At 40.3% G+C, this 11,306-nt stretch overlaps 1 protein-coding gene across 1 annotated transcript in view; it reads right to left on the bottom strand.

Moving 5' to 3' along the window:
* Window positions 1–10,736, bottom strand: part of P4HB (prolyl 4-hydroxylase subunit beta) — a 16,857-nt gene extending 6,121 nt beyond the window's left edge. The window contains exons 1-7 of the mRNA XM_014061377.2: window positions 10,501–10,736; window positions 8,864–9,070; window positions 5,253–5,386; window positions 4,733–4,870; window positions 2,947–3,051; window positions 2,619–2,744; window positions 1,159–1,359 (exon numbers count right to left, since the gene is read on the bottom strand). Of these exons, the coding sequence (XP_013916852.2) occupies window positions 1,159–1,359; window positions 2,619–2,744; window positions 2,947–3,051; window positions 4,733–4,870; window positions 5,253–5,386; window positions 8,864–9,070; window positions 10,501–10,660 (1,071 nt within the window). The 5' untranslated portion in view covers window positions 10,661–10,736. The remainder of the gene's footprint in view (window positions 1–1,158; window positions 1,360–2,618; window positions 2,745–2,946; window positions 3,052–4,732; window positions 4,871–5,252; window positions 5,387–8,863; window positions 9,071–10,500) is intronic.
* Window positions 10,737–11,306: the final 570 nt, after the last annotated feature.

Below are 11,306 nucleotides of genomic sequence, written 5' to 3'. Positions count from 1 at the left end.
AATCAATACCCTTGAAGTTATAAAACATAGGAAGTGCATAGCAGAGATATAAAAATGAAGTGATTATGATGATCTAATTGGTTTCAAGTAAGGTTTTTTACAGCATACTTCAAAGAGATTGATACTCCAGCCTTCCACATTTTGGCTGTGTTTCCATTTTTCTTGATCAATGTCCACACTATCTAAAGCTGATGGACCAAAGGCAACTATGTTGGAAAGCTCTTAAAATGACCATGTCAAAATTTTCAAGTCATATATTTTACATACCCTTAAGTATTTTTTTAAAGTTATTATTCTATTGACCTTAAACTTCAATTATAACTGCCTAAATCTAGATATATCTTTAGTTTATCTCCACTATGTATACATATTTAATATGCATAGATAGAAAATATTGTTGTTTTTGTCTTTTATTCAAAAGCTATATTTTTAACCAAATAATTATCCTTGTATCTCGTCTTATCTATTCTGAAGCCAATTGCCAGAAGTCTCAATAGCACATCTAAAGCAAAAGACTGTTTTATTTAGATGTCTTTCCCTATCATAAATTGATCTTTATTGATTAAAAAACATTCTTTCATCTTTAGCTCCATTAACAATTCCTAACATTTTCCCCCAGGCAATCAGATCCACTACGTCATTATGAACCCATGAAGTGGAGAAATAGAAGTAAAAAAGCATGACAATGAGAAAGAGCAAAGGAGGTGATTTAAGGGAAGCCCTGGATAACATGTGCTGTGTAAGAAACATCAAACGGTTGCTGGATCTTGGTAATAGGCTTCCCTTCCCTTCCCAGATTAAAATAGACATCCTCTAAAGATTTGTGCAATGTGAGGTCAAGGCCACGTTCCTTCTGTCATGCTGAGAAAGGTAATTCTTGGATCTGCACCACTCACTCTAAAGCAGTTCCCAAATTCATGCAGCTCACTTTACTAGCACAGCGGGATCATGTAAATCCCGGGACAATGCTCCACTGTCCACAGATTTATAAATCCCTTTGAATTTCCTAGCAAAAGCTTCGCATACTGTAATCTCAAACTACTCTGCAAGGTGAATTTAAGAAGTTCGTGCCATACAACAGGTCTCAATTTCCATGTGCTACTAGGATCAACTCACATGGCTACCTGCTCCAAAAGCCCCATTTAAAAACCCAATTACCTTAACTTTGCCGTCCAAGAACTTGTGGCAGAAGTCCCTAATATTCTCTGGGCTCAGGTCATCAGATTCTGGTTTGTACTTGGTCATTTCTTCCTCCAGGGTGATAAGGCGTATGGCAGGGCATTCCTCCTTTTTGAGGCCAAAGAACTCCAAGATCCTCTGGTTGTCACTATGGTCGCTGTCGATGTAAATGAACAAGATCTTGGGGAAGAGGAGGGAAAACAGGACAGTGTATGTATTAGACAAAAGCATTTGGGACAGAAGAATACCCTGAATTAAGATTTCCCCAAGATCTATCCCATCCCTCTAACTCCTCTTGCACTTCATATACAATTCTAAACATTACTAGTAATCTTAAACCTGGAATAAGCAACCCTGTAACCCAAGGGAGGATTCCAACAGCCACTACTGCCGGTTCACTCATGGCCATGCTGTGCACATGCACTTGATGCATGCGCAGTGCAGTAAAAATTGCTCTGTGCATGCGCAGAAGCAAAAAACAAGATGGTGGTGCCTACGGCAGCGCCCAAAGTGTGGCAGGCCTGGGTCGCTGCCGGTTCCAGCAACCTAGGCTGCCAAACCACTACTGGTTCTGCCAAACCGGTAGGAACCCACCATTGCTGTAACCTCTAGCTGTTTTGGAGTAGAGACCCTGCGAATAGCTTGCCAATGGCCATGCTGATTATGAAAGCAGCAAAATAGTGATACCAGGCTGCCTACCCATACACAACATGTGAAAGCCAGAATGCCCAGATGATCTTTAAGATAATGTTACAACACTGCATAACAAAGCAGAATGGACATTCTAGAGAGGCAAAATTCCTGTGGAATGATTTCCTTGCACAATGTCAGGCCTAGCAATAGCACTTACACTTATATACTGCTTCATCATGCTTTACAGCCCTCTGAGCGGTTTATAGAGTCAACATATTGCCCCCAACAACCCAGGTCCTCATTTTATCAACTTCAGAAAGATGGATGGATGGCTGAGTCAACCTTGAGCCTGGCGAGATTCGAACTGCCAAACTGCAGGCATCCAGCAGTCAGCAGAAGCAGCCCACAGTACTGTATTCTAACCACTGCGCCACCACGGCTCTTTTAAAACACATTTTTGTTGACTTTCTCCAGCTACAACTCCTGCTTCTTTATAATGAGCTGCATTTACTTTATTACAATGGGTTTATACTATTATCATAAATTTTCTGGGATTTATATAGAGAAGAATCAACCTTTAAACAGCAGAAATAAAAAATAGCAGTAGCACTAGACTTATATACCGCTTTATAGTGCTTTATAGCCCTCGCTAAGCAGCTAACAGTCAGCAATATTGCCCCCAACTATCTGGTCTTATGATTTTAATTCTTGGCGATGTGTAACCATATGAGAAAGGGAGTGTGTAATAAACTGTACGAAAGTTTGCTTAGGAGCAAATAATTATTTAGCAAGTTTCTTTTATTTACCTTTCCTTTGAAGCCTTCAGCTGCTTTTTTGAAGTTATCCAGTTTACCCTCATATTCCTCAACACTCTTAGGCAAGAACAACAGGATGTGTGTCTTAATCTCTCCGCCAAAAATTTTAGGTGCAGTCTGGAAGAGGAACAGTTGCATTATTAAAGGCAATTACATTATGTGGAATCCCAAGTTTAATTTTCCTGACCATTCCACCTCCTCCTCCCTCTAGCCTATAGGATTCACTACCATTTGTCCTGCCATAGATCTAAGCTGCAGACCAAATAAACAACATTATATATCACTCAGAACATGTAAAACTTGTGATCTATTTCTTTACCTGTTCGGTAAATTCAATCACCAAGGGTAACTGGTTTGATTTGATGAAATTCAGCAGGTTGTCTTTTGTTATTTCCCCCTCAAAATTGTTACGACCTTCATCAAACTGGAAAAATATACAAGAATTTTGTTTACATCCAGTAAATGGACAAAATACATAGTCATGCAAGAATTTAGTAAAACAATAATGCAAGAGTGGGTCTACCTATATGCCATAGTGATACAGAAATATGCTCTCTCTTAATGCAGTATCCAGTTTCTAAAGAGCCTCAGTATTCATTGAGGTTTCTAGGCTGCGTGACACTGCAAACACATGTGCAGTGGAAGGTGATAGAAAACAACTGCCAAAAGCTTGAGGAAAGGAGAAGGGCAATAAATAATAGTGTGTGATCTTTGCTCGCTAAATTATGCAGTAAACGTGAAGTGCCCAATAATTCACTGGCAGATTATTTTAAAACTGTAAAGAGCATGTAGCTATTGAAACACTCTAACCCAAGGTAGCACATTTCACATTGCAAGCATGACACAAAATGCTTAAAACCTCCCAGGGTAGAAATTCAACCAAAGTTCTCATCTTACCACCCAAGTGGATTAAAGCAGCAAGCAAAGGGAAACTTGAATACATTAAGAAGCCCAATTCTCAATATAATATTTCTGAAAAAGATCTGCCCACCTCATCATTATTCCTAAAAAAAATTGAAAGGTAACAACTGAATGCTTTAGATCTCAGCACTTTAGATGTTAAGATACTCCTGTTTTAGAGAGGGTGAAATTATAGGGCTTGCTTGATTTGGACAAATGTATCCAATCGACAGAACCATTAAGAGGCAGAATTGCATACTATTAAGCCCCTAAACAGAGAGCAGCTTATTCAGAGACAATGAACTCCTGCGGGGCTATTGTTAGCTACAAAGGAACAGATGTACAGCTCTAGCACCAGGAAGTCTCTTATTGCAGAGTAACATCCACTGTTGACCTTTTTTCTCATAACCTTTCCAAGCACTTGAGAGGGGAAGAGAAGCCAACAGTGGATTACAGCCTTATTGGGGGATGGATGTTCTCCCTTCAAAGGCTGGGCGCTTCTGCTTTTACTGCCCCCTACCGTCTAGGTTTGCATACCCCGATTTGATTATATGAACTCTCTTAAAAAACAGTGATGAGGAATCAAAAGATTTGAGAGGGGAAAAAACCACTAGGCATGAATAAGCAAGGAGGCTTTCCTCAACGATGTTGTAGTCTGGATGTGTTACACTTAAATTCCCAAGGTTTAAAACCACTGGTCACCCCTGTGAGCTTCAGTCCGACACACCGGAAGAGGACTAGGCTGAAGAAGAGTGAAGCGTTTTACAGACAGTTGAAAAATCAGTTACGTTGACTTTAAAAATTTGAATTGAGAAATATTCTGGTTCCTGGTTTCTACTGATCCAACTGATTCTCTACTGAGAGGGGAATATTATTTTGCAATTGATGCAGGACAGAAAAAAAATATGCTACTTAACTGAAGAACCTGATATGGCAAAAAGATTTTTAGAGTCATTATAATCAAACTCCTTCACAAAACTTTTGCTGAACCCTTATAAATTTCAAACGTTTGGCTCAAAATGGAAGAATTTGGTAGCATATAGTGAATGAATAAAAAAATATATGTCAAAACAGATTATGCAAATATTTGTCCAATATGTGCTGTGACTGGCAGGACTTTTTGCTTGTTTCTAGAGCAGTGGAAAGCAGGCAGACTAATATATACAGAGCAATCAGGATTTCTTTTCCTCATAGTCACCACTCACCTTCTTAAAAAGAACAATTCCATCTTTTTTGAGCTGATATTTGGCAAATAAATCACTGTTGGAAGTGATCCCAAAAGGAATGTCATCAATGGCCTCTGCTGCCAACAGAAACTCTTTGGCCACATCAGATTCTGCATCCTACATTTAAAACAAAACAAACAAACAAAAAACCCTGCATCATTATTTCAATTAGTATAGTCACCCATTATATCATGATTTAGTGCATACAGCAAATGCTATCATCTCAAAACTACAAGTAGCCAAAAAAAATAGTAGTTAGGCACCATATTTTCCCCTATTAAGGCAAACAGGCTTACAAGAAAACTCAAGCAGAAGTAACCACATATCTGCATATACAGATTTGACGACAAGGCCAAATTCTAAACTGTTTATTGCCTAATAGCTCTGCAACTGATTAGTTTGTGTTTCCGTTATGCTGTCATTCTCTTCCTCTATCCCAGGAATTCTGCCATTGTCTTTAATAAAATCCTTCACCCTAATGTATGAATGAAAAAAATACCTTAAAGAATCCAATCACAGCAACTTCACTGGATTCCACTAGCTCTTCCGCAGCAGCTACATCTGCCAGGGTAGTGGCTGCAGGTCCTGTCCGTTTCTTTAACCAATTTAGAATGTCATCTGCTTCTCTGCCAGCTAGATTAGAGGAAAAACTTACTTATCAGGCATCGTACCTTCTTTTGTCTTTGAAGTCTATATACAGAATAAAGCTTCACTCCCCCAAGGCTAACAAGGCTAAGTTCTACTTGTGTGCTCCTATACCCTCACTGTAATCTTCACTTATCTTAAACCAAACCCTAAATGCTCTAAAGAAGAAACAATTAAAAGTTTCTATACTGGGGTACTGTAATGTAAGCTGATTACTGTAGTTGTGACAGAATCCTTACTATTGAAACAGTCTAGGCATTTTACAGTGGTATAATGCCACTTTTTAAAAAGAAAGCTAAGAATTAGGAGGCACTATTAAGAAAATGCTTCATCTACTTTCTCCACTCAGTAAGAACAGCAAAGTAGTATCTTTATCATTAAAAAAGCTGGAAGACTAAACACTGTCCAGCTATTGAGGCACGGAGTTGTCTGTCTACTAGGTAGTACCATTTGATGCTACTTTACCTTGTTTGCTATGGGCATTCTACTTGATATTGGGAGTACTCTTTCCTCATTAATATGACCAAATCTTTGAAAACTAGCAAGGAACCTCCTTTAAAATTTAGGCCAAAATAGGACTTACTTGTACAAATCATAAAGGTGGGATATAAAAAAATAAATATTTTAAAGTGCTGGAATACAGTGAAAATTATGCCAAGTCTGGATTGGAATTTCTGCCCATCTTGAAGCTTGAGAGCACCCAGAACCCCACAGTTCAACCCTGAGCTACAAATATTCCCTTCAAACACTGGTCTGTGATAGACTTGTCAACTCAACCTTCATTCCCACCCACCCCCATTTCCATGTGGCTTCTGGCCACCAAAGTGCTTCATTCTTGGTCAAGGGACACATTTTATGTAGTATGTCCTAAAGCCAAAATTGGGTGGGACTACTACGTCCTTATCTTCTACATTGTTTTCTATTTATTCGCCCGTAACAATTTATTCTTACATGTGTATGTGATTAACCCAAGCATCAACTACATTACTTCTCCCAAAAGCACAGGGTTGTACATCTCACATAGAGAACACAGGTTGTATCTGTACTTTACATCAGGAAACAAAAATGTATATGGAGAATGCAACCCAAAAGAAAGCTAAAACATGGTCTCTATTACTCCAGAGCTCAGGAGATTTAACCACAGGAAGGAAGATTCCAGTACAATGCTAGGAACAAAACACACTCATTAAGGCAAACAAGCCACCTGGAAAAAGTGTATTCTCCAGCACTGGATTTGTTTAAGCAAAGACTGGACAGCCCTCTACTGGGAAATCTTTGATTTGTATTCCTGCATTGAGGACATGATAACTAAAGTGATCCTTTCCAAATGTCATGATTCTGAGATCTTAGGGATTTCCCCACCAATGTATGGCTATAAAATGCATAAGGCCAGCACTCTTATTTCAGTTAGTGCAACCCTGCAAAGTCAGCTGCACGCACACATGAATCTACAGTTACGTTCATAAATTAGAAGCCAAACAATATTATTGGCTTCATCTTACTGTCTTGTGGAATTGTGGTTTGTAAAAGACTGACAAGTGATGTGCTAACTGTGTACTACAGTAGCAGGAAATAAAATTTTCTCAGACAATTTGCTCATGCTATACTTTCAACTCAGCCCTTACAGCCAACAACATGATAGATTTCATAACTAACTGGGAGCATCTCCAAATAGTAAGAAAGAGGTGCCTTGTTCTTAACTTCACAGAAGGAATAGGAATTATACCCAGTCTTTCTACATTTCAGCAGCTCTCAAATCATTCACACCATTCCAGTCCTAAGCTGAAAAAGCAAGCTCAAAGCCCAAGGGCAAAACAAGCTCACATTATTGTTCATAAGTTAAAATTATGACATTTCTTTTGTCTTGTGCTTCTAGTGTTTTTACAACAGCTTGGAAAAATGATGCCCAAACTCCCTACAGCCTTTTCCTCCCTCTACAATTGCAATATGTGTTGTGTATCACACCCACAGTGATGATTCACAACCATGTTAGACAAGATTTATGAAGGGGCACAAGTCGAGATTAATGTATTTACCAGGCTTGAAATACCTGTGAAAGTGTCAACATAGAAATATATTTACAGGTAGTCCTCAACAGTTTGCTTAGTGATCAAAGTTACAATGACACTGAAAAAAGTGACTTATCATTTTTCATATCTACAACTGTTGCAGCATCCCCATGGTCACATGATCAAAATTCAGATGCTTGGCAACTGATTCATAGTTATGACTGTTGGAATGTTCTGGGGTCATGTGACCACCTTTTGCAACCTTCTGACAAGCAAAGTCAATGGGGAAGCAAAATTCATTAAATAACCATTTTACTAACTTAATTTCAATGATTCACTTAACATGACCAGAAAGGTCATAAAATGGGGCAAAACTCAGTTAACAAAGGCCTCTCTTAGCAACAGAAAATTTGGGCTCAATTGTGGTCATAAGTCACATCCAGGTGACCTGTATTTTAAACACTTCTGTGCTGACATTTTAAATATGGTTTGCTGTTTCTAATGATTTAATCTTGTTCAAGTCAGGGTTGGTTGAATATTGGAACAACATATAAGTCTAGTTAAATGAATACCATATTTGCTGCCTATAAGCCCCAAAATTCAAAATCTTTGTTTCAGAGGCCAAATATTTTGACAACTATTTCTTAGGGAACCTGTGATTGAAATTCTGTTTCTAGGGAACACCTATTACAAATTTAATAGCAAACCACACTGCACTATATAGCAAGTGTAATAGGTAACATTTTACAGCTATGTCACCATCACATTCAATAGAGTTACTAACTTTAAGTGTAATTATATATAAAGGACTATGCTTTGTTTAATTACACAAAGCCAAACATAAAACATTTTAGAAGCAAAAGTTTTGTAAATAGCAAGTCCGATTGTGATACAGCAAAAGTATAACAAGAGGCCCAAAACAGCTGCATAAGTCTCCTGTAGCAATCTACAAAAGATAGTAATTATAGATGTACTAATTATAGTAAAGATGATGACTAATGGACAAAATATTTGACAGCTCAACATGCAAGGACAAAGGGTATAAAAGTTACCAGTAGCATGCTTTTGATGGGGCTTTCGAACCAAAGTCTGATATGAAAAAATTAAAACTAAAAGCCAATCTCTTAACACTGTTTCAAACTATAGCACTGTAATCCTTCAGATTCAATAATAAAAATGATCTTTGGAATAAACAGAATATTTACAACTCTTTATACTTGGGTGTTTCTATTCCCAGGAGTAAGCTCATGATCCTGGAAAAAGATATCTAAAATCTAAAGCATTCAAATCTTTAGATCTAAAGATATCTAAATCTAAAGCATCATATAGTTTTTCTGATGCAACAAATGTTTATTAGTTATCCTCCTGTAGAAAACCCAGTTAATCTTTGGTTCTATTGTCCAGTTAGTCCTCTGAGGAAAATTACAATTCTTTAACAGCTTCATGGTACTCTCACCTGTGTATTCTTTGGGAGAAGACTTATCTCCATTCTTGAAGAATTTGATAGTAGGATAACCTCGAACACCAAATTGCTGGGCAAGTTCAGATTCTTCTGTAGCATCTACCTTAGCCAATCTGATTTCAGAGTTTTCACTCTTCAATTTTGCTGCTGCTTTCACATATTCAGGTGCCAAAGCTTTACAGTGACCACACCACGGTGCATCTGTGGAAAAGAACATTGAAATACTAGAAAACACAGGAAAATTGCCCTTAAAAACAAATGCCAAAAAGAAATGTTTGAGGTACATCATTCAACTTTAAAATGCCACAACAGACTCTTCATACAAAATGCTTGGTATCCTAGCTCTCACATTGTAAACAATTCCTGCTAAAGCTGTGTGCCAACATTAAAGTACTTCAGAAATCATTGACGGTGACAAATACTTGAAAAACTAGGCTTTTTAACACTACTGTGAACTTTAGTTAATAGTGAAGGGGGAAGTAGGATGCTTTACTCCCCCGCCCCTTTCAAAGGTAAGCAGCAAAAAGTGCAACTATTTTATGAAGGAAATGAGCATGAGTGAGTTAGGAATTACACCATGCCTCACGCCTTCTACATGTGGAGAGTCACGTCTCACAAAATTAAAACGTGGGCTTAGAGCAGCAAGAAAGGACAGTTTTCTTGCAACTAAGACAGTACTAAGAAAATTAGGGGGGAAATGCTATCTATAGACCAGCTATTCCCAACGTGTGGCCCACATGGGGAGGCAATTTGAACCTTGTTTAAACCTTGTTAATGGTCTTTTAAGCCTCCTCCACGTGAGTAGAGTTCACTTTTTGAGTAAAGTAAGAATTATAGGGTGCAGGGGATGCATCAGGATTTTAAAGATGTTTAGGTGGGGCATGGCCAAAAAAAGATTGGGAACCACTGCTCTAGACACTTTAAACCAGAATTTGTAATTCTCTTTATAAAAGGCATTCTGTTGTCGTATATTTCGTGTTACTGCTAATTCTTTAATTTTTTTTCCTATCCGTCAACAGCATATAAAGGTTCTGCGGGGAACACACAACTACCACGGGCACGCCTGACGCTTCACTTTCAACGTCTTCCCTTAAGCGGCACACCCCTTTTCTCTTTCCACGCACTTTCCTCCTATACGGTAGTACTTCGCGCAGGCCTTACTACCTTCTCTCCGCTCTGGGAAAGCCCATTGATCTTCACCTGGTGCGTGCAAAGCCAGTAAGTCACCCACAGTCAAGGTTGCCAGGATATTTGCAAGCTAAACACTAAGCCGGCGCCTTGGGGGCAGTTTTTAAAAGGCCAGAATCAGCGCAAAACCCGTTTGCAGCGTCCGGCGGCCGAGAGCCGTCGGAAGAGTACACCCCGCGGAAAGCCACCGGAGCCTCTTCCAGTAAAACAATGACAGAGTTGGAAGGGACCTTGGAGGTCATCTAGTCCAACCCCCCTGCTCACGCAGGAGACCTGTACTAGGGATTCGAACCACCGACCTTTCTGATCGACAAGCTGAGAGAAAGGGGGGAGGGCTAACGCCGCCTTCGCCCCAAAGCCGCGGAAGGCTCTGCTGGGGGACCCCTCACGCCCCACCACCCCCCAGCGCCGCGCTCCGCCGCCCACGCCCCTTCCCCACTCACAGAACTCCACCAGGATATTGGGGTATTGCTCCAGCGCTTGCTCGAAGTTGGCGGACTTCAGCACCAGCACGCCCTCTTCTTCCTCCAGGTCGGCGGCGAGGGAAGCTTGGCCCAGCCACAGCAAGCACAGCACCGGAGCGAAAAAACGGAGGAGTTTCATGGCGGCAGGGAAAGCGACGACAGCGACGGGATCTCCAGGCAAAGAGACCGAGCAACAAGAAAGCACCGCGAAAGAGGACGCCCGAACCCCGCCTCCCACTTATAAACCCGCCCTTGCCCCGCCGAGACTACCGCCTATTGGCCACTTCCAGCGTCCTCCGAGTTACTTCTCATTGACTTGGCGTCGAGCCCCGGGGCCGCCCTCATTTCGTGATTGGCCGCCAAGAAACCCAACGTCACAGTTCCTTCCACCACCGGACAACCCGGAGAGTTTTCTGCGTTCCGCCAACTGGGATTGGCTTGTCAGACTTCTTAGTTGGCTTCCATTGGGTACTAGCGCCGCTCTCGTGCCGTTGTTCGACCGCCTTTGATTGGTTGCTTGGTGAAGCTTAAACAGAGTCTACCTCTTCCTCTATTGCATTTCACCTCTCGCCTTTGGAACGTGGCATCTAGTAAGGCTGCCCGTTTTGTAGTGCGCATGCGTATTGGAAGGGACTCGTTCGTGTTTGATTCTGACTGGGCCGCGTTTTATAAAACGGCCGGAATAATAACCCCATAAGTATTTCCGGGTCAGAAGAAATCGAACACATGTAGGCGTTTTCTGTTTGAGATTTCGTTTAGATTTTAGAAGGTGGGAAGAAAGGAAA

Source organism: Thamnophis sirtalis, unplaced genomic scaffold (genome assembly GCF_051295495.1).
Source record: "Thamnophis sirtalis isolate CommonGarterSnake01/CBP01778 unplaced genomic scaffold, rThaSir2_p1.2 scaffold_3, whole genome shotgun sequence".
Lineage (NCBI taxonomy): Eukaryota > Metazoa > Chordata > Lepidosauria > Squamata > Natricidae > Thamnophis > Thamnophis sirtalis.
The sequence above is the reverse complement of the archived record's forward strand: the minus strand, read 5'-3'. Positions and strand labels throughout refer to the sequence as shown.